Source organism: Akebia trifoliata, chromosome 6 (assembly GCF_017979445.1).
Source record: "Akebia trifoliata isolate Shusen 1 chromosome 6, ASM1797944v1, whole genome shotgun sequence".
In the NCBI taxonomy this organism is placed as follows: domain Eukaryota; kingdom Viridiplantae; phylum Streptophyta; class Magnoliopsida; order Ranunculales; family Lardizabalaceae; genus Akebia; species Akebia trifoliata.
This window is the reverse complement of record NC_141380.1, coordinates 29,306,542-29,329,942: the sequence shown is the minus strand read 5'-3', so window position 1 is coordinate 29,329,942 and position 23,401 is coordinate 29,306,542. Positions and strand designations below refer to the sequence as shown.

The window sequence follows — 23,401 nt, the reverse complement described above, 5'->3', positions numbered from 1 at the left end:
TGGGATTTTTTTACCCCCATCACTTTTCACCAACACCGAGCTGATTGCATGTAAGGATACTGTAGACACCCAAATTTGACCGGGCCCTCGACGCAAAAAGCTCAAAAATCTATCAAAATTGGAATGGGCCCCAAAGTCCAAACTTTCAAAATTCTCTATTTCTTTCAATAAATGGCCCACTACTTCTCACGTGCCCCACGGACCAAAAACCCACCTCCCTACTCCTTTATATTCTTTAATCCATCTTAAACCAAACCTAAGCCCACTCAACTCAACTCCCAAACCCATTCTTATTATACCTATTACCCAAGCCCATTCAACTCAACCCAAATCCATTCCTATTCAACCCACAACCTAAGCCCAACCCAACACTCTACCCAAGCCCAATTTTCTACCCAACCCAACATCACAACCAATCAACATGATTATCAAGATAAGACACATGTCACCACCTCAACTCACCTCCCTCATCCCCTACCTATCCCATTACCTTTTCTCTAAACATCATCTACCCACATCCACCCATCACCTTTTCTCTAAAAAAATCTATCTACCTACACCTCCAACCCATACCTCCCCCTAGTCTACCATCATCATACCTCATTCTACCATACCATCATCATTCCTTACAAACCCATCTTTACACTCCAAACCCACACCTCTCCTCTCAAATCAAGCACTTTCTCTCTCTTCTATCAACTCATCTAAACCTCTAATCTCCACACATTTTGACACATGTCACCATCTCCCTCACCCTCCCAACCACCCTCTTACACTTCCCATTCTCTTAAATCAAACATCACTCCCTTTTCACCTCATCAATCAATTACTTTCTTAAAATCTCATTCTTTCAACCAAATACCATTAATTCTCTTTCACCTAACACTCAATCTAAATGGGTTGAGAGATCCAACCCATTTGGGTTACAAATAACTCATTTAACCCCCTTCCCTAAATACCCTTTAATTTACACACACTCCTCTCTTAAACCCCACACAATTATACCATTTCTCATCATTTCACCCAACTTTACCTCTAAAAATAACTCCCAAACTCTATAAAACCCCCTTATTCTCAACTCTCATCACCTAATGAAAAATTAACAAAAATATTCTCTTAGTCTCAACCCTTTACTCTCAACTCTTTCTCTCTCTCTCTCAATACTCATACTCAACATTCTACTCTCAACTCACAAATCACAACTCACAACTCACTCTCAACTCTCTATCCTTTCTCAAGTAAGTCAAGAAAACACAACTTTGAAGATCAAAGAAGATCAAGATAAGAACAAGGTAGTACATGGACAAAAAAGAGGAGAAAAAGTCATCCTCCCCTCCAACTCTCCCTTTTCTACTCCTCTTCTTTTTTTACACATGAACACACCGTAAATGATTTGAGTCATCGAGGGGCCCTTTTTTCAATAAGGGTGCCCTCAATGGATTGAATCAACATTAAAACCCCTTATACTTGAGGGTACATATCATAATACCACAAACGGTGGAGGGAGTAGGGTGCTTAATACCTTCCCTACTCCCTAACATGGACCCCCTTACCTAGAATCAAAGATTGGACCAAATGTACCTTATCCATGCGAGAGTCACTAAATGCCAAAATGACATAATTTTTGAAAAATGCAATATTGGGTGACCATTCACACCCTTTTACAAATATGAATGGTGGCGACTCCAAAATCCTCCAAAGTGATTAAGATATATGAAAATTGAAAAATCTTGTGTCCACAAATACTGCCAAGTACACTTGAAACACTTCATGATCTTGTGGTCAAGAGAGAATTGGAGGTTGTCTGAGGTAACTTTTTAAAGATTAGCAAGTTTGCTCGTACTCTTCGATCCAATCCATCCATTTTGTTTTTTCTAATGACCTGGAAGAGTAACCAACATCTATTAGAGGACCTTGAGATGAATCTATTTAAGGTTGCAATCAGAGCTTAAATTTGTTCAAGATTTTCTTCTATTCTTGTCCTTGTCACCAGGTAACCCAATAACTTTCCCGGGGACACCCCAAACGTACACTTTGCTGAATTGAGCCTCGTATGGTACTTTTTTAGGATTGTGAAGGTCTGGCTTAGATGTTCGAGGTGATTTTCCCTTTTAAACTCTTAATAATTTTGTCGTTTACATAAGCCTCCATAGAATTTTTGATATGGTCTTTGAACATTGTCATGACAAGTTGTTGATAAGTAGCTCCTGCATTGTTCAAACCGAATACATCACCTTATAACAGAAGGTTCATCTTTCAGAATGTTGTTTTATCTTTGTCTTCTAGATTCATCTAAATCTTATTGTAACTTGAATACCCATCTATGAATGAACAATTCATGAGATGAAGTTGCATTCACCAACTGGTCTATCCTTAAGAGGAGAAAATTGTATTTGGGACGTGCCTTATTCAAACTTGTAAAGTCAATGCACACACATATTTTCCCTTTTCTTTTTCTTGTTGCCACTACATTAGTGAACCAACTCAAGTGAGACACCTCCCTTATGAAGCCTGCCTTTAGTAATCAATAGACATCCCCGTTTACTACTACTCTTTTCTCAGGGACCATGAGTCTCCTCCTTTGCTTTACTAAAGTCTCAATCTTGGTTTCTATTGCCAATGAACTATGTAAGGAAACTTTGATAGAGTTGGTAAAACGATTAAACTAACGTTTCATGCAAATGCCAAAACCATGTTATAACGACTCCTTGCAGACTGGCTGAGAATACTCAACACATAAGGGCTTCATTTCCTGTAAGATCATCATTTACTGGTAGTGGTATAAGTAATCCATTAGGTCAAAGGCACCATTGTAAAAATTAAACTTGGGCATGACAAAATTGTTTGGCATAGCCACCTATGTGATCTTATCGGTAAAAGGAGTGCCTTAGAAGTTTTGCATGATTGAGAGTGAGGTATGATTTGCTACTTTATCTCTTTCTAAGGCTATTAATAGGACAAAATCCTCTCGTTGTTTCCTAAAACATTTGACAACTTCTTCATTCTTGATATCATTTTTGGACTCACGACTGAGTTGATAGTTCTGATACATGACTTGATCTTGATCCTGGTCCCGATGTATTTCTCTTACAACAACTTTCCTTCTATAGAACTAAGCCTTTGAAGGATAAAGGTAACACCTTTGTCCTTCTTGTTGCTTCCGAGTTGGATATAACTCTTCCTTGTGACCCCTAGTGGTAGGTATTGCTTCCTTGTCGCTTCTTTGTGGTTAGAGGAAGGAAAGAGTTCCCTTGATTCCAAGGTTGTGGTTTGAATCCTCTATCATGCTGTCATCATTGGTATTCTCATTGTTGGACATGACGTTTATTGTTTTCTTGGCATTGGAACACCCTGTGATCCTTGTAATTAGACGCATATCTACACCTCTAAATGTTCCTTAGTAAGGCATTCTCCCGTTGTAGGTTGAACATCTGATTTCCTTGCTATGCAAAGTTATGTTGTAACATTACTAGTTGAGAGTGAAGGCTGTTGAGTGAAGGTGTTTCAATAGAGGTTGATTGCTCAACCGAACCCATTGGGATGCAATGGGGGACTCCCGAGGTGTGAGGTGTGTGGCCCATAAAGTTGTAGTGGGGTTTTGCTGGTACGAAGCTGGAGTATGGGTTTTGAAAGGTGAACACGAATGGTAAGTAAAATGGCTTTGTTTCCCACGGATGGCTCCAAAAGTGTAAAGACTTTTTCAAAGCTTCCACTCCTCGAGATGAATAACATCTTTAGATGAGTATCTTGAAGTTTTCTTATTTGATTATTGTTGATGTGGTTGACTTTGACTTCTTGAATGGTTGAAGGATGAAGGAAGATGCCCTAGTGTGGTACATGTAAAGGACCTTCCAAAGATATAGTTAGTAAAAATGACCGAGTTTAAGATAAAAAAATGAAGGATTTTAAGTGGGGAAGATGATGAACAATGAAGTTGCCGAGAGTAAATTATTGTTTAGACGACTTGGGTAAAATTTTGGAACCCTCTTAATTTTTGGGTGAGGATTATATAATTCGAATTTTAGGATAGGTGTTACCATGCGGTTGGTCCATGTGTGATGCTAAGTAGGGGATAAATTGGATGGAGGTTGTTGACTCTTTTCATCGATTATTGTGCCACACCTCATAAATGTTATTACTCGAGTTTGATTAATAATGTCTCAATGCATTAAGGTCTCAAGGGAATGATAATAGTGGAAGAGGAAAATATCCAAGTGCTAGAGGTTAGAGCTGGTTCTAAAGTGGCTATCGAATGTGTTAAGGGGGAGGGAGCAGTCTCATGGAGAAAGGAAAGGCTGGTTAAAGCCATTAAGACGAAAGGGAACTACTTTCGAAGAATCGAGTTCACCTTCTGCTATATAGCATGCAACAAAGCTATCGACCTTCTTACTTCGCTTCTTCTTTCTTTAGACAGAGTTATTTTTAAGCATAGGGACCTACCTCAGCGACTGATAGACATTATATGTAAGGATGCTTCTGGGCATGTCTATAATATGGTGTAATCTTGTTTTTTTTTGGTTGGGGGTTTGCCTAACCCTCCTTTAATTAACAAAAATAAAAAATAAAAATAATGTATCAACGCATTGATTATCGAGTTGATTGAATTTCACTATTTAAGGGTGGGTGAGTTAGAGAATGTTATTCTCATCACTGATTTGATAAGTATTTGTGGATGTCGCATTAAATAAGAGTATTTGACGCATGAGATGACTATGATCAATATAAATTCCTTGTCTTATTATGCATGAGGTCGCATGTCTGAGTTAGTGAATTTACTGACATGAAGTATTCTTCTGAATGATGGTACTCACTACCTTCAAGCCATGTTTATGTTTGGGTTCAATGATTTGGTTTTAAAGCTAACTACATTATTCTTTGAATTCAATAGTTTGCTTGGTTGATGTCACCCTGTTTGACTCATAATAGTCTTTTGACCTCGTTAGTTAATGTTCGGTATTTTATACTAGACCCATTAAATTCAAAGGACCAGTATCCTTATCTCAAAGTGTGACAGAAATAGACTTCACAATGACCCTTTTTCTACCATTGCTTTAAACTTAGAGTTTTATGCTAATGTCTTATATAAAACTTGACAATGTACGAATCACCTCATAAATCTGAGTCATGCTTGAACAACATTGGAAAGAAAAATAAGGGGTTTTTACATGATTTTTCATTAGTTTATAAACGAAGACCACGGTCAAAGGGTACGCCAGCTAGTTCATAAATATGAAAAAATGGGCAATTTCGTAGCTGATTTGGTAATTTCCTCTTGTCCAGGTGAGGTGATGGATCAGTTTTTGTGAGACTGTTTGTTTTTGTTTCCATTTTTAACTTTTTAACCTATTAGTAATTAATTAGTATTATTGTTAGTATGAGGTGTCACATCGTTCCATCTTCCAATCCAAAGCCAAAAGTCCTCTTTTTAGGATGATGAACCCGAATACCTAAATCCCTTTCTCTTCCCCCTATTCTGTCTTCTCCGATTCCGAAAGAAGAAAGAAAGAAAGAACCAAGTCTGGTGGAACTTGAATACAAGTAAGTTTTGATTTCTCTACAATTTTTCTTCTTCTTCGAATCAAGAGATTTACAACTAGAGAGAACCGTAAGATTTCATCTTTGATACTCGTAAATCTTCAAAACAAGATCTCATTTACAATCAATCAAACCAAGAAATCAGGGGTGGGTGTCATTTTTGCAAATATTCAGAAGTAGGAGTAGACGCTAATGTTTGAATAAATTCTTAAGGGAATAGAAATCGTCATCTTGTAAGGTTAAAAGTCATGCCCCTCCCTAATACGTTGACTCACCAACTTGCAAGTCATCAGATGTCTAAAAATTACATCTGCTCTGTTGGTTTGGTTGAGAGATTGCAATGTAATTCTTCTGAGGTCATGGGTTCAAGTCAACAAAATGGTCCATGTAGAAAATTGGATAGTTTAGAAGTACGGGTCTGTGTTGCAACATTATCGACTAATTTTTTGATGGTGTCGATACTTTGAATATTATCCTCATCGAAAATCAGTTAATTCTGTAACTCCTAACCCTTTGAAGAATGGACTCAAAGTTGATAATGAAGTGGATGGTTCATATGTTTTAATTAACTTGTGGAAGCAGAAAAATTGCTGCACTAATGCTCACTACTTCATGAAATTTATATATATATGTAAATTTATATTCCTTTAAATCACCAAAAAAAGGGGTAATACTAATACATGTTGTTTGGGTATCTTATTGTGCAACCTTATTTAAATCACTGAATTGTGCCCACATGGACCTCACTTGGGTTATAAAGAGATCTAGTAGCATACTGTCTTGAATTTCTTTTACTTATGTGAGTAGTCTTTTGTAGAATCTTATTTAAGTTTTGGCACGAATTGCCAGAATATTTTTTATTTATTAATTTTGACAGCTTTGCTTGTTTCATTCCTTCTTACTAAGAAAGAAATCTTGCTCTATATGTTACACATCCGAACCATTCCATGAATAGTTGGGACAGAAGTCAGTGCTCTTTTAGTTGATATAATCTTATGTGCTTTTGCAAATAATGATGGGTCATAATATTTTGTGGCAGTGGATTTGGAGGCTCGTGCTGGTGAGGCAGCTGGAACAATAGGAAGTTCTATGGGAGGGGAGTTAACGATGTGTGAAGATGATGTAAATCAAGAACCATACGAGGGTATGCTGTTCGAATCTGAAGATGCTGCTAAGGCATTCTATGATGAATATGCTAGACGGATAGGATTCATAAGTCGTATTGTAGTGTCTCGTCGTTCAGAGCGTGATGGATCCTTTATCTCCCGTAAGCTTGCATGTAATAAGGAGGGTTTCACTCTTAGTAGTCGGAAAATTGATAGGGTTCGAATTAGAAAGCGAGTGAGTAAACGAGAAGGTTGCATGGCGATGATGCTGGTAAAGAGACAAAAGCCTGGGAAATGGATCGTTACAAAATTTGTAAAGGACCATAATCATCCGCTCGTAGTTGACTCCAACAAGGATCGCCCAACGCCGGTTAGTTTTATTCAAATTACACCTTAGTTTTATTCAACTAGTGTAATTTTCAAAATCACTTTCATCTTTTCTTAGGTCCATTTTTTCTGTCCTATCATATGTTGTGTTCCTTTGATTTCTAATTCTCATTCACTAGTTTTAACTTTCATGATTCTTTATCATTTTTTTTTAAGTTTTGTGGGAAAATAAGTTCTACAATTGTTTGAAATGTTATGTGATATAGTATGATGCTGTCTGATTGTAGACTAGGAGGATGATTTGTGAAGTTAAAGAAGGAGAAACAAAAGAGACAAGTCTCAGCTCAAACCTATCATATTAGGTCCTAAAAGAGAAGTCTGTGAGATCATAAAGAAGTGCCATAAGGCTTGGTGCATGGCCTGGAGTTGTGGCCTGGACTGTCTATTTAGATTGGGAACCCTTTTTTTCCCCTCTTGTTTCCAGTAATAGTCTTATTCCCATAATGGGCAGTGGGAAAAAGGCCATAGGGTATGCTTTTGGAAGGAAATTTAAGGGGTTTTGGAAAAAAAAGGTCATAGAGTGAGTCTAATCAACCATATCTTGTCTGTAATCTGGAGCTTTCCCTTTCTCTTCTATCTTTTTCTTTTCAAGATAGATATCCATTACTTTATCAACTGCTGCAAGATGTCTTTCTTCCCCTGAATTCATAAGAATTCTTGCTTTCATGCAACAAGGATGATAGGCTAGATTTTCTTCATAGCTTGCATATGTAGGTCCTGTGATATGAACATCGCATAACTCACATCATTATCAACCAGAAAAAATCTGGTACTTTGAACATGGTTTTTTAAATTATTTAGTCTCCAGAGATGAAAGTATTCAACTTTTTCTGGGAAGATATAAACCCATGGGAAAAAGTAGATACTAAAGAAGCTAAGGTACTTAAAGAAGAAACCTTAGAAGAATTAGAACAAGAGTTTTACACCACAAAAGATCCAAACAGATTGGATTACATTTGTAAAAAAAATGAATGAATTTCTTGAAGAACGGGAAAAAGAATTCTTACTCTTATCTGAAGAAGATGAAGAGGAAGAAATAGAAAATATAAATGTACTAGAAGATGCTGCCAATGCTTCTACTGGATTAACATCAGGATCTAGAAATAGACCTACAGTGGTCAATCAAACGATCCATCAGCATCCCACTACTGTAAGTGGCAAACCAGGGCAGATGAATACAAAATTGTATTCACCAAGAGAATACTCTAATCAGCCTATTCACCCTGGAGGAACATGGCTAGATCTAGATAAAACATCAGATCGAGGAAAAGCAATCCAATCTTGGGTTGCTGCCATGAATCTTGTGGTTGCAGCAAGAGGAAAGATGACTTATGCACAAGCATTCAGTTTCTTTGAACATTCCTTAAGAGGAATTGTAAAAGATTTTTGGATAGGCTATTAGCAAAGTCCAGGCTATCAACTACATAAAGAGAGTATGGGAGAAACTAACGATGCAGAAGATTTTGTCAAACCAATATTTGAACAATTTTTGGGCGATAAATGTAAGTTAGGATCTTCTGAATCAGAAGTAGCCAAGACAAACTTGGATAATATCTCTATTTGTAAGTTAAAATGCTTTGAAAAATTCTCAATGGAATTCGAGAGATATTACTACAAAGTTGATCCAGGAGAACATGAGAAGTACAGACAAATTTTTGTAAACAAATTACCTCCTCCATGGAACAGCTACATCAGGCAAGACCTTACCATTAATCCTTTAGGAATAAATACGTTAGGAGGATTAATAGGAAGAGTAAGAGATGCACTTGGAGATGTGTGTGTCAAAAATCATCTAGCAAAACGAGCTAGAAAGGTTGCAAAAGGAAGTGATAACTTTTGTTATCATATACAAGACATGCCTACACAATGGAGATGTGAAGAAAAGACATCCAGACGAAAGTCTAAGAAATATCTAAAGAAAGGATATAAAAGACATGTCAAAAAATCCATTAAGTTTAGAAAAACCAATAGGCATCCTAAGTTTGTTAAAAACAAACAAAGGAAATTCTTTAAGAAGAAAAGAGAAGACAGAACTTCTCCATCTAATTCAAAGAAAAACACAAAGACCTGCAAGTGCTGGTTATGTGAAGAAATTGGTCACTATGCTGATGAGTGTCCAAAGAAAAAGAATTCCAAAGTTCTAGAAGAACAATGGGAACAATGGAACGAAACCATTGAATATGCTAATTTAAAGGGATTAGAAATAGCATATGAAAGTGATTCGGAAAATGAATCAATATACTAACATCTCATAGACATATGCTTTCGCATATTGAGTATGCGATTACACATGCCATAGCATACTGCAATATGCAATGGCCTATTGTCCAACAGTGCGAAAACCGACTGTTGGGCACTTTTTTATTTTTTATTTTTAAGTTTCTTCATCAAACACCTCTATAAACACCCCATGCCCTCCCCTTCCATTCCTGCCACTCTCTAATCATCTAGAGACCCACATTTGCTCTCTAATAACCTCCAAATCACAGTCACTCAAAGGCTCACTACTACTATTTTTTGTACTGCTTCTCTAATTCTGTTAATTCTTCCTTTAATCTACAACTTGCTTTCTTAGTTCTTAGACTTCTACATCTTCTACTTCTACTTCTTATCTTATCTTTTTCTACTTCAAGACAAGAAGCAACCCAAGAAACAACTCAAGCAAGATTCAAGAATCAAGATTAATATCCTACATGGAGCAAGTCAAGTAAATATAATAAATTACAATCAAATACAAGTCAAGCATTTGTAACTTTATTAGTTTCTTATAATTAATAAAGATTTCATTTATTGTCCAATTTCTTGAGTTTATGCATTCTTACCTTCTTGCATACTTGTTATATATGCAAATATAAGTTACTATGACATTGGAAATAAAAGTTTATAAGAATATTTTTATATGATTGTTTTAATATTTGCCTATTTTTTCCTTATTATTATTATTATTATTTTTTTCTTTATCTTTTTCATTTCTTTAAAAAAAATTCTTATTATGCCATCGCATATGCTATGTGCGAATTGCATATGCGTACAGCATTTGCCTGGTCGCACATTATGGCATATACTATTTAGCAACATTATTTATTCTTAAGAAATGATTGAAGGGATGGCTTTTCTGATTCTAAAGTAAGAGTATTAGCTATGATTTATGCACTCTCCCCACAATGAAAGTGGGTCTAAAATCGAATATGTTTTCAACCTTTGTCTTTTTGGAAAAAGGTTAGAAAGTATTGTTCAAGCAGTAATTCGGTTATCCATGTGCAAAAAAATAAAATAAAATAAAAATTCTTGAAGCATTTTTAGGAAATTAGTCATTGTTTTCCATGAAACTTACCTCAATTGGCAGTTTCCTTGTACCATGTTTCTTTCCTTAATCACGAAGATCCTCTTCATGATGTCAAGAATCCTTTTTTATTTTTATAAGTAAAGAATTTTATTAATAAAGTGGTCGAGATGACCAATTGTACAAGCAAACAAGAAAACAAAACTAAGAAACAGGGATACTACACACCCACTCCCATCTGCCCATAAAATCATCAAAAAAGACACCCCAAAATTCTTTAAAGACCTTACACCAGTAAAAAAAAAAAAAAAAAAAGTGAGAGAGAATAGACACTGACAAAACTGAAGTATAATCAAACTTCCCTTTGAAGCAACGACCATTCCCCTCATTTCAAATCCCCCAACAAATCGTAAATGAGGCAAGCCTCCAAAGCAATCTCTTTTCATTTGGGAATGAGGAATCCCACTCTGCTCAAGATTGGAAAAGAGAGCAGATTGAATCTGGGAAACAACCTTCCACTCCAAACAAACCTAAGAATAAAACCCCAAATTTGGTGAGAGAAAGTACTGTGAAAAATAGCGTGCTCTGCAGTCTTCTCATTCCTCGTGCACAATAAAAATACTAGGATTACTAAATCCTCGCCTCATAAGTTGACCCATCGTCAAAATCTTCCACATCAAAGCACACCATATGAAGAATGCAACTTTAAGTAACCTTTTGACCCAAATCAAGCCAATAGTCATGGATTCCGATGGAAATTTTGTAATTATTTAGATTACCGCTTGTTTTGGTCCAAAGTTATTTTTTTTATCACTTTTATAGCATTAGGATTATTTTTAGTTTTGAGTTGTCTTTTAGTTATTTTCAGAGTTCAATTTGAGTCTAATTACTATTCACGCTATTTTTATTTAGGCCTTATTTTGAGGGGTTAAAACTTGTTTTATTAGGTTGATTTTTGTGTCATTTGAAGATTATTCAATTACCTATCCAACAAACCCAAGTTTTTGTGATTTTGATGAGGAGTTTAAAAGGGTGGTTTTGAGGAGTTTGTGTTTAGATGAGATTCTCTTTGTGAGTTATAAGAGGCTTATTATATACTTTTCTTTGTGGGGGTTATCTCAACTACGATTCTGTTTTAGTAATGAATAATTGTTTACTTATCAACAAATATATATATATATATGGGGACGGATCATGGGACATATGTAAAAACAATGTAATAATATAAAAAATTCAAAATATGGGTTAGAGGTTTTGGATTGTTCTGATTTTTTGTGAGGATGATCTTCATGATGAGAAGATCATCCTAAAAAAAAATCAGTCCAATCTGAAACTTGTAACCCCATCAAAAGTGATTTAGAATGTGGACCGTCGATTTTTTTACCAATAATTTGTAAATCACTTTTGATGGACTTACAAGTTTCAGATGGAGATGATTTTTTGTGAGGATGATCTTCTCATCATAGAGAACATCCTCACAAAAAATCAGCTCAATCCAAAACCTCTAACCCATATTTTGAACAACCTTTGTTTTTACATATGTCCCTTGATCCGTCCCCTATATATAACCAATGGGAATTTCGGAAATCTTTTTCTTAAAGACCGTTCCAATAATTTTTCGTTGTTCTTCATCACTGCCTATTGATGTAGGACGGTGATGCCTAACCTAAAATGACGAGTCTTTGATGTAGCGGAAGCGTGAGAATCAATAAATTCGATAGGTTGTGTTCAATGAAACACTCAAAATCAATTTGAATCAATAAATTCAACTGATAAACAAGCAATAACTTGAAAGAAAATAAAACATAAAGCTAAAAAGTAATTAAAAGAGAAGAGATAATTGAATTGATTGTTATTAATTTTCGGATTTGGAACTCCGTAGATGACTAACTCCACCATAACAATTTAGAATCCTACTAAAATACTAAAAATTAACATTCCTAACCTATCTATAACATAATACTAACTTTTTAGTCCTATTAGAACTTAAATTGGACACTTCTAAGCACTTCTAATTATAGGCTAAATAATAAAGACGAATTTAAAACAAATTAGAAACTAATAAGGAATTGCACTTCTAACATAATTATGAAATAGAAATCCTCCTAGAACTAGAAATAGAAATCCTAGTAAAACTCTAACTAGGATTGTAGATGTTCTACATCAGTTTGGTAACATGATTAAATCAAATAAATAATTCAAACATAAATCTCTGCTCATGCAACCACATATGATAAAGAAAGTCTAATAGGTAATTGAACTCCAAATCTTAAAAACAATCACAATCCCGCTAATAAATTCACCCTAGTGTTAGAATGAAAGGATGCCAATGGAATATTGAACTTCTGCTAGCTTGGTTTCAATCCCATATTCAATGAGACTTTTTATTTTCCAAAGGCCAAATCAACAACAAAATTCGGGAATTCATTAGAGTTAAAAGTAAAAGGAACAGAACTAGATTGAGCTATGGGTTGGGGCTGCTTTATGGTGTAGGTTAGGGAATTGGAAATAGGATAGGTTAGGAAAATTGGGGAATAGTTTCAACAGGGTGTCTAGGGTTGATAATAGGGATAGGATATGAATTATGGGAGGTTTAAAATGGTTTGCAAACAGGACCAGCAGGGTTATAGGCTGAAACTAGGGTTGAAGGGTTGTTTTTAGGGACTGAAAAATATGGCTGCAGTGGTCTTTAGCAGATCTGAAATTTTCAGCAGCCGTATGGATTCTTAAAACGGTAGTTTGGGTTGGATTTTAGGAAATTAATGAGGTTGTAGGGATGGTGCAGCTGGGTTAAAAGTTGTAATAGTATTTACAACAGGTTCTGTGTAGGGATGAGTTTCAGGAAGGAGTTTTAGGGTTCAAACTTTGATTGGTTGGGCTGGGTTCGATGGGGACAGCTAGGTGTGAAACACGCCATAGAAGCCTGCCAAAGCAGTGCCTAAGTAGTAAATACCAGTTGAACATTGCCCAAAACCACACCAAAACCCGTTCTTTGAAATCGTGCCGGAGATGCTTCATCCCATACCTTGCACCTACACCTTCAGCCTGAAACTGGCCTCGAACCACCGCTTAAAACCCACCTGAAAAATATTCAACCAGTGCTTCAAAGGCCCTAAATTCCTATTCAATGGCACTTGAAACACTACTGAATGAGAGCTTGTACCAACGCCGATACACTACTTGAAAATATGCCTGAAATGCGATATATGAAAATAAGGGGAAGAATTGGATTCAATTGTTAATTGCTCTTTATTGGAAATAGGATTGAATACGGATTTGAGCTAGCTGAAACTAATGCTTGAAGTTGCGCCTGGATCACGTTGAAGAGGTGCCCGATTTTACGCCTAACTGTGTTGAGATCGAACTGTTATGAAGTCTAAAAACTTGTTTGAGAACCTCCCTAAAAGTCCTTTTTAGGTTTAATCCTTTTCTAGCTCAGTTGGTTGAGGGTTGATACAACTGCAACTTTGCATCCCATCCACGTGTAGAAAAAGATTATATAAATAACTAAGATTAGTTTTTTTATTTTATTTTTTATGTATGGAATTTTTTATTATTGATGGCAATGGTCGAGGTTACCACTTCGAAAGAAAAACTACAATCAAAAAGAACAATAAAAGGAAAAGAAAGCCAAGATCCAAAGTCTAATTGGGAATTTGAGTTTGTTTGGATTATGGGAGGTTGATAAAGCCTTGTTGAGTACTACAGGGCTTTATAGATGGAAGATGAAATGGGACTTCGTTTTGTCAAAGCTTCTTTCTTTCTTGATAATATATGTACTACATGCCCATTACTAGTGAGCAAAGGAAATATTATAATGGTCATTTATAAGTTTTAAATTACTTCCCTAGCCGTATTCTAAAAATATTGATCAAAAGAGTGGTATACTCATTTTGACATTTTATCATTCATGTTCAAAGGGGTCATTGACATTGCTCTAAAAATGTGCACCTAAGTCCCAAAGTCGCGTATGGCTCAGGTATAACCTAATTTCTTCATACTTTGAGCCATCGTACTTGAAATGCAATTTGGGTCCAACAAGCCACCATGTGCTTGACCCGAATTCATGCTCTTGATGTAACCTAGAATACCAATGGTGTCATGAATATTGCATGCATCATTGTAAAAAACTTTAAACTTCATAGCTGAATGTCATGAACATTGGCTATTGCTTAACAATGCACTAACCTCTGGGTCAAGGCCACATTACCGGGCACAAACCTTCTCACTCGAACCTTAGACCTAGGGGCTCAAATTTATGTTGCGCCCATGCCAACAGACCACAACTCAAGCAATGAGCTTTACCAAATTCGAGTTAGGACTTTCGCTTAAACTCCATATCTTTTAGGCATTTTGCCTTTTAGAGATGTCTGCGGGTGATGGACGTTTAACTTCATTAGATTAGGATTGAAAAAATTCGTTAATATTATTTTTACGATGTTATTGGATTTCTGACGCACTCTTAGCCATAGCCATAGCCACGACTCCTCAAGCTCAATCTAGTAAACTTGTTTGGAGAGTATGTAATTGCTCTTTTGATTAATCGTCATCTATTTTGGTTGTAGTGTATGGAGGGGAATTTTGAAGGGGTAAGCAATTTTGAGAAAGAGGCTAGTTTTAGGATGGGGTGAGGGAATAGGGTCCCTTTTTGGGAAGGTAGGTGGTGTGGAACTTCCACTTTGTCATCTCAATACCCATGTTTGTATACTTGTTCCTTAAAGAGAAATTGTTCGATCGAACAATGTCTGAGATGCACCGAGAACACTTATTCTTGAGACTTTGGTTTTAGGAAGAAGTTCAACGATTGAAAAATAACCGAGGTAACATCTCTTCTCAACCTTTGAAATGAAGTCCAACTCAAGGAGAATGATCAGGATAAGAGGGAGTGGGTCAAAGCTAAAGATAAGAGATTTACTAGGAGATCTTTTTACAAAACCCTTATCCCAAGGTCGGTCATTTTTTTCCCAACCTATGTCATTTGGTCAAATTTTGTTCCGACCAAAGTATTCCTCTTCACTTGGCTCGCTTCTTTAAGGAGGATTCTCACTTTAGACAATTTGATCTCTAAGGGTGGATTATTCTCAATTGTTGCCCCCTTTATATGAAAGATGGAGAATCTGCGGATCATATTCTTATTCATTGCTCTTTCTCACTAGGTATTTGATCTTCATTTCTTTTCTTGTTTCATATGAATTGGGTTTTTCTCAATAATTTTTGTTCTTTGTTAGATGAATAACATGTATCTAGTGTTTATGGAGATATTAGGGCTGATGTTCTTTTGGGCTAAATTAAACAAGGAGTTTTTTGGGGTTTTCTTTGAAGACTATGTTTAGATGGGAAAGCTTGTGTAACTCTTAGTATTGGTTGTTTTGCTTGTGGTTGCCGTTTGTTTTTATTTAGCTTAGCTTTTGTTTTGCGTAGTCATTGTAATTTGTTCTTTTTGGGGGCCATCTTGGCCTCCTTTGCACTCTCTTTTTTTTTTTTCCAATATTTATAAAATCTTCATACTTATCAAAAAAAAAAAAAAAATTCTAGCAAAATTCTATGCTCAAGATGTCTAACTAAAAACATCACCATCGTCATTCAGGTGGATAAAATGTGCTAGACCAACCTTTATCATGGTTGCACTTGAAAAACGATTGCCAACCTCTTTGAGGCACGTCATCCATCAGATTACATCTTATCGATTGCTAATGCATTTCTTTGAGTCAGAATAATCATAGTACAATACAAGTCAAGTCTTCTTGTTATCTTATCATATGCAGACTCAATTACTTTGACTCGCAGTTGCTTAGGTTCTAATACATTGACTCTTAGTTGCTTAGGCCCTAGTGCTTTAACTTGGAGTCTTCACAATGAAATTGCCACCTCGACATCCTGCCACAAGATGTTCACAGATCAACTCACATATTATAGCCTTTATCTGTTTCCCAAAGCCCTTTGTTGGTAATGAGATCACTTCGTTGTTCCCATTTCGTTATGCTATAGATCTATCATCCTACTCTTTTTAATCTTTTTATACCTTGCCTTTGAGCTATTTGTAATATGGCATTCTTTCTCTCCATCAAGCCCCCTAAAGTTTGCCAAACATCTTGCCAAACATTTTTTGCAAATCACTTTTGATGGGGTTAGAAGTTTTGGAATAGGCTGATTTTTTGTGAGGATGATCTCTACGGTGAAGAGATCATCCTCACCAAAAATCAGCTCATTTTGAAACTTCTAACCCTAGTTTACAAGTTGAAGAATCGTGGACTGTCCAATTTTTGTAAATCACTTTTGATGGGGTTAGAAGTTTTGGAATAGGCTGATTTTTGGTGAGGATGATCTCTACATCATAGAGATCATCCTCACAAAAAATCAGCTTATTCCAAAGCTTCTAACCCATGTTTTGAAAAATGTTTGGCAAACTTTAGGGCTGCTGAACCACCCCCATATATATATATATATATATATATATTGAAGGGTCCCGTTCAATGGCCAACAGTTTGGCAAACATTTTGGCAAAAACTTTTTCAAAACATGGGTTAGAGGCCTTGGAATGGGCTGATTTTTGGTGAGGATGATCTCTACGGTGAGGAGATCATCCTCACCAAAAATCAGCTCATTCCAAAACTTCTAGCCCCAGTTTACAAGTTGAAAAATCGTGAACCGTCCATTTTTTGTAAACCATTTTTGATGGGGTTAGAAGTTTTGGAATGGGCTGATTTTTGGTGATGATGATCTCCTCACCGTAGAGATCATCCTCACCAAAAATCAGCCCATTCCAAGACCTCTAACCCATCTTTTGAAAAATGTGTTTGCCAAAATGTTTGACAAACTGTTGGCCATTGAACGCTACCCTATATTGAATTTCTTAGCTAACGACTTCAATCCTTGCATATCCTTCCCTATTGATATTGTAATCAAGGAGTTTTCCTTATCCCCATCTTATTAACTACCCTTACATCTTTTGTTGACAATTTTCTTTGCAATCTTGATCCTATTTGGGCTACTAATTTTTTCTTTGAAGACTTCACTATATCTTCTGGCATTGCTTCTTGAAGGACCTCCAATAGCCAAGGGATGTCTTCAGATGCGAGGAAATTTAATTTTTTTTTTCCATTATAGACATGAATATGGCATTTTTATTTCATATCTTCTTGGGGATGAAGAACTTTGATTCAATGACTAAGAACGAGGATGATCTCTATGGTGAGGAGATCCTCCTCACAAAACATTGGCCCATTCCGAAACTTCTAACCCAATCAAAAGTTGTTTACAAAAAAATGGATGGTCCACGATTCTTCAACTTGTAAACTGAGGTTAGAAGTTTCGAAATGGGATGATTTTTTTGTGATGATCTCACCATAGAGATCGTCCTCACAAAAAATTAGCTCATTCCGAAACTTCTAACCCATATAGCACGAAATACATTGGCCATTTAGTTGGCTCTTGATCTCTATCCATATGTATACTTAAAGAACAACCACCGCCAAAGGTGGCTGAATCTTATCTCTCGTCGTCCGAAGAAACCAAAGGCCTTGACAATAGGCCTCTTGGAAAAGTTTACTCCATGAAACTGATCTTTGAATCGAACATTGACTAAACGCTGGATCGAGCCTTAAATTATCTTCACGAAGATGATGGATTTTTCAATTAAGCACATGTTTTAATATGGTGTATGTAGTTAAGGTGACATTATTATTCTCATTTCCACGTACAATATTGTTTTTTAATTTTTATTTTAAATTTGGACTCCTAGATACTTGCTCCAGCATGTAGTGAAATGCCGTTGCTCTACATTTCCGAACTTCATATTTTTGTATAATATAATTAGATGATTTATGAGTGCGGTTTCATGCCTCATTTGTGATTTTTTGCAGTGTTAATGACAATTTCTTTAACATTTTTCACATGTCCACATCACATGTGGAAATTGTATTAATTTATCCATTATAAAAATATTTCCTTTTCTAGATTGACCCGAAATGAATATCGAAACTGAAATTTAGTACCTAGATGTAAAGCTGGCAATGGATCGGTTCAGTATCGAATCAGTACCACTCCAATACCATTCCGAATTTTTTTAAACATGTACCCAATCCGATCCGAACGGATTAATGAATATGTGAACCGAATCCGATCTGTTTCATTTCATCCTTAATCGGAAACAGATCCTAACACATGCCTTATTTTCAAATGATCAATGTTCAACAAATTTAAAACATATAAAATCATATAACATTTAAAAAAAGCTACCTTCCAACTATAAATATAGAGGGAAACCAAAAGACTAAACCGTTTTATCTATATGTATTTATATGAAATTAAGAATAATAAAAGAATAATTAAAATATGTGCGGTTCAGATTTTTTTGAAACGGATTGGGGTAGATCCGATCCAAAATTGTTTCGGATTTAAGATTCCAATCCGCATCCAATTCGAAAATCCGATTTTTCATATTTTTCTTGATTGGATCGGTTTGGACTGGTTCGGACGTCGGGTATGTTTTGGATCATTGCCAGCCCTACCTAAATGGAGCCAATGGGTTCGAAAGAGTGTCCGATGCAAGGTTCAAAATCTCTTTTCGTTTCGGAATTTTTCAGTCGAAACGTTCTGGTTTATTAACATTCCGAGACGAAACGTTTATGGGACACAATGTTTCATTAATTTCGACTACAGATTTCAATTTTTGGGAGATCCAGAGAGGGGTAGAGAGAGACGTGCTACGTGGATCATCTGAGTCATTGGATTTGTGCTAGAGTTTCAAGTTCCTCTTCTTGCTTGTCGTCTCTTTTTGTTTTCATTTTTCAAACCGTTGATATGCCCTCGACCTCAATCTTCTCGTGAAAAATCACTCTAAAAGGGGTGAATTTGAAAACCCCCTCCATATTTTGTTAAATATTTCAGATATGCCTATGTTTTTAACTGACGACGTGTCCCTTGATCTTGGTCTCCTCTGAAAAATTACTTCTGAAGGCTAATATGAATGTTTCGGGTTTTTCAGAATGTTTTGCCAATGTTTCGGTATTGTTTCGATTTTTGAGAATCAAAACATCAAAACGAAGCGCAATTTTAAACCATGGTCCCATGTGACACTTTCCTTTTGTTTGTTGGATCATGAAAACATTGTCCAATGCTTTAGCAAACATATGGTGGAAAACTTCTTTATTTAGTCAAATTTTCTTTCTGAATAGTGCCTTAATGTGCCATAGGGATTGTGCTTGTGATTGATCCATTCTATTTTTTATGTCATTGTTTTATCTTTTTGTGTCCTCTTCACTTGTAATTTTAGTATGTGACCTTGATGGGGTTTGTGTTTTTATGGGTAATTTAGTAACACCCCCAGCAAATTTTGTGATATTAGGTTTATCCCCTGCAAAATGCAAGATTAGGTTTACACCCCTTGATTGATAGTCCGTGTTATTTTTTGTTGATGATTTGCTCAACCGTCCAACAACCCCAATTCCACACATTTAAACCATAGCTTCAACTCCTTTTTAGTTCTTTTGGATTTATAGTTGCAAATTTTGCCTAGATATCCAAACAAGATTATAACACCATACATATAATTAATCTTCCAACAACTACAATCCTTGGAGTTTAAACTTGTTATTAAAATTCTTGAAGAGATCAATCTTTGACACTGGGTTAGTGATTGAAACCCTAAGCTAGTGGAAGTTCAATCTTTCATTGGCATCCCTTTGTTTTAACACTCGAGATTTTATTTATGGGATTGTGATTGCTTTTAGGATTTGGAATTCAATTACCTATTAGACTTCCTTTAGCACGTGGGTACATGAGCTGAGATTTATATTTGAATTGTTTATTTGATTTAATCACGGTCTCAAACTCATCATTTTAGGTTAGGCATCACCTCCTTGCACTCATTACAAAGAAAACAAAAGCTTGGGCCAACAAAAGCAACCTTAACTTTCGGTCAAGGGGGGTAAACCTAGTATCACCAATTTCACAGGAGGGTATTACTGAAGTACCCTTTTTTATTTGTATTTTAGATCTGCAATCATCTCTTTTCTACATTTTTCTATGAACATGTAACAGGGTTGTTGTTGGCTCCTTGAAAACTTTTTCCTTTGTATTTTGGGTGTGTAAACTCATATCAGGTTAGGGGCAATCCCAATCTATTACGCTTAACCCAACCAGTCAAAAAAATACAAGTTCTATGATGTGAATTCCTAGTAGTTCATAACTTCACGTGTCTTCACCAATGATGTCATCCTCAAATAATTTGTGGTGTATGATTATTGCAGCTTGGAGGGATGGAGTTGATTTCTCTACTATTCATTAGATGGTGTAACTTGATAAGATAGAGGAAATGGAGATGTTTTTTTAATAGGCTAAGTGTGAGGGTGGGGTCTTGATCCCAGGTCTGTGGTACACTTCACAGATTTTACCATCCACCAAGGTGGCTCCTTAGAGATTGCCAATGTTAAAAGGGGAATAGAAATTTTACATATCGTAACATATGGAGCAGTGTAAAAAACAAAATTCTCAGGAGGTATTACAACAAACATACATCATACAGAGCCCGTATATTTCTCTTGAATTTCAATTATCGAAAACTCCCAATGTGATTTTAATTCTATCCAGGTCAAACATTGACCAAGTCTCTGTGGTGGGTCCTAATCTGAGGGTAACTGCATCTTGCATTTGTGCACATTCAAATACCTCATAAATTTTTTAAAACCCAATTATTATTTATTTATCATTTATTATTATTTTTGTAGGATGAGAAGGATAAGAAAATTCAGGAACTCAGTTCTGAACTGAATCGTGCAAATCGGAAGTTGGCAGCATGTCAGGAGCAGCTATGTGTATTCATGAAACTTGTGGAGGATCACACTCAACACCTAACAGGTAGTGTTGGAGAGATAGTTCACAACATTAGAGAGATTGAATCTGAAGAACAGGAACTATTAATTACAAATCACAGATAGAAGAGAGAGACCCTCCCAACAAGCATTGCAGAGTTTTACTATTATATATAATTTCTTTTCTTCTTTCTTAGTTAATTAATAGGATCAGTTGCGTAACTCACCCTTTTCTGTACTCTATAGTGAGCTTTGCAGTAGATTTGACCTTGAACTGCTTTCTCTGTATATGTGGGGCTTGTAACTTTTCAAAGTGGCACCCCCGAAGTGAGTTTTTGTCCTAACCATCTGTTCGGCCCAAGGGTCCCAATTGTGGATGGCTCTTATGTTCCTTACAGAAAACAAAAGTGGTGGGTGTGTTTGAAATGTGAACAAGTGGCTGGTTGGTTGAAAGCAGAGCAGTGAAGGCGGCAAATGCAGGATGAGCCAACCAAGTAGGAAACAAAATGAGTCCTCTTGGGTTACCATACGTCTCTGCGTTAAGACATCTTAATATGTGATGGTATCTCATTGTTATTCTTCTCATACAACAATTAAACCTTCTGTTGTTATGTTACATTGATATTGTTGTTGCAGCATACTGTCTACTGAGCAAATTGACACCGCCCAAAATCACTTGCGTGCATCATTTCATCCATGGTCTATGGCCTTAGAATCGGTACCTCAATTTCATTGTTGGGTTTTCTTAAGGTCCAGGCCAACTATATTGACCCATTCAACCCTTTTCCAGTGGAGAATGCTTAGTAAGCTGGTCTTGCTAGTACTGTTCATTAATAATTCTATGTGTTTTTCTAAATTTTTGTTTCTTGGTGGTGAAGGGCACATTGTCTGCCAACCTGAAAAACGGAGGAATAAGATCCCATTCGACTTCGGGTGCTGCTAATAGCAACTCATTAAAATGGGAGAAATTTAATGAAAGTGGGGAAAATTACTTAATATACCCAGCCATAGGGACGTCTTTTTAAATGCTATCCAAGTAAGTTTTTGGGAAGTAGCAAAATCTTTCTTTCCTGTCCCCTCACCCCAATAAAACTTGGCTCAAATCGTTGAGATCTACCTTTCAGATCGTAGATCTTGACCATTTGAATCATTGATCTCAATAATTCATGTTAAAATGTTGACCTGGAGAGTTGTAAACTCGATAATTGAATCAAAGGTTGAGTTCAATAATATGAATTGTCAATCTTCACCACGGTTCATCCATCTAACCAATTGAAACAAGATGAGGGGCATTAAGAAAGAGAAAAGGTACCTAAATAGAATATCAAGTTACGGGCTATTAAATATTTTTTTTAAAGAAAAACGAAAATTCTTCTTTCATCCCATCAAGGGCTTTGAAAATGGTCACACATGGAACTCCCAAATTTAAAAAGTGATTTTGCCCTTAATTTTTAAGAAAAATGCTAAAAAGACTTCGTACAACACTGGACGGTGTGGTGGTGTGCACAGAACCAGAGATGCTTTTCCTCTAAGATATACGTGAATAGCATAAATAGTTTTGTGCACGCGACTATGTCGGTGCAGTATTGAAGTCAGTCCATGTAGCACAGCTCTCATCTCAGTGTCACGTCGTTGAAAAACAACAAAAATGTGCTAGATAGAATCCAAGTCCTAAAAATGGATATGACTGCACTTTCATTTGAACAGACATGATCAAACAAAATTGACTACGAAAATATGATTCTTCCCATTTGACTCTTAAATTGAATGTATTAATCATTAGAAAAGACGGTTCATAATTCATAGGGAAAATTTAGGATTTTCCCCCTTTTTATTTTTATATTTTTAATGCAGGGTATCAGGATGCGGACTAGTCCTTAAGGTTGCACGCCCCAACCCCACAGAAGTTCCCTAATGTGCAACAGGCAGGAGCAAACCTGTGTTGCTAGTTTTATCACTGAGCTACCCCCCCGGGCACTGAGGTGAGACGATTTATGTTATTACACCAAATTTATTTGTCCATCAATTCAAGAAATTACATATAACACGCCCAAAGGAGAATCTTTAATGATGGTGAAAATTTTGAGTACGAAAATAATTTTCTTAGGTTGGGTTGGAATTATTATTAATATTTTTTTGGGGGGGTGCTGTGGTGGATGGGAGAAATACGTAGAAAGTGGTTAGCATTGGTTCTAACCAATAAAAAAACTCAAAAATAATAACCATAGCAAAGAAAACATGATTTCAGTGCATGCTGTCCCCGATATTTGCAAAGAATC

General features: G+C 36.1%; 1 protein-coding gene across 1 annotated transcript; it reads left to right on the top strand.

Annotated features, from left to right (window-relative positions):
- The first annotated feature begins 5,378 nt into the window (after positions 1 to 5,378).
- Positions 5,379 to 21,757, top strand: LOC147400704 (protein FAR-RED IMPAIRED RESPONSE 1-like). Its single transcript, XM_086446513.1, has 3 exons — positions 5,379 to 5,538; positions 6,575 to 7,011; positions 21,039 to 21,757. Coding segments are annotated over exons 1-3 (648 nt in total). The 5' UTR covers positions 5,379 to 5,537; the 3' UTR covers positions 21,249 to 21,757.
- The last annotated feature ends 1,644 nt before the right edge of the window (positions 21,758 to 23,401 follow it).

Bases quoted from the DNA above. Each gene is read 5' to 3' on its own strand.
- LOC147400704 (XM_086446513.1), top strand. The intron at 7,012-21,038 runs GTTAGTTTTATT...TTATTTTTGTAG, and splicing joins ACAAGGATCGCCCAACGCCG to GATGAGAAGGATAAGAAAAT.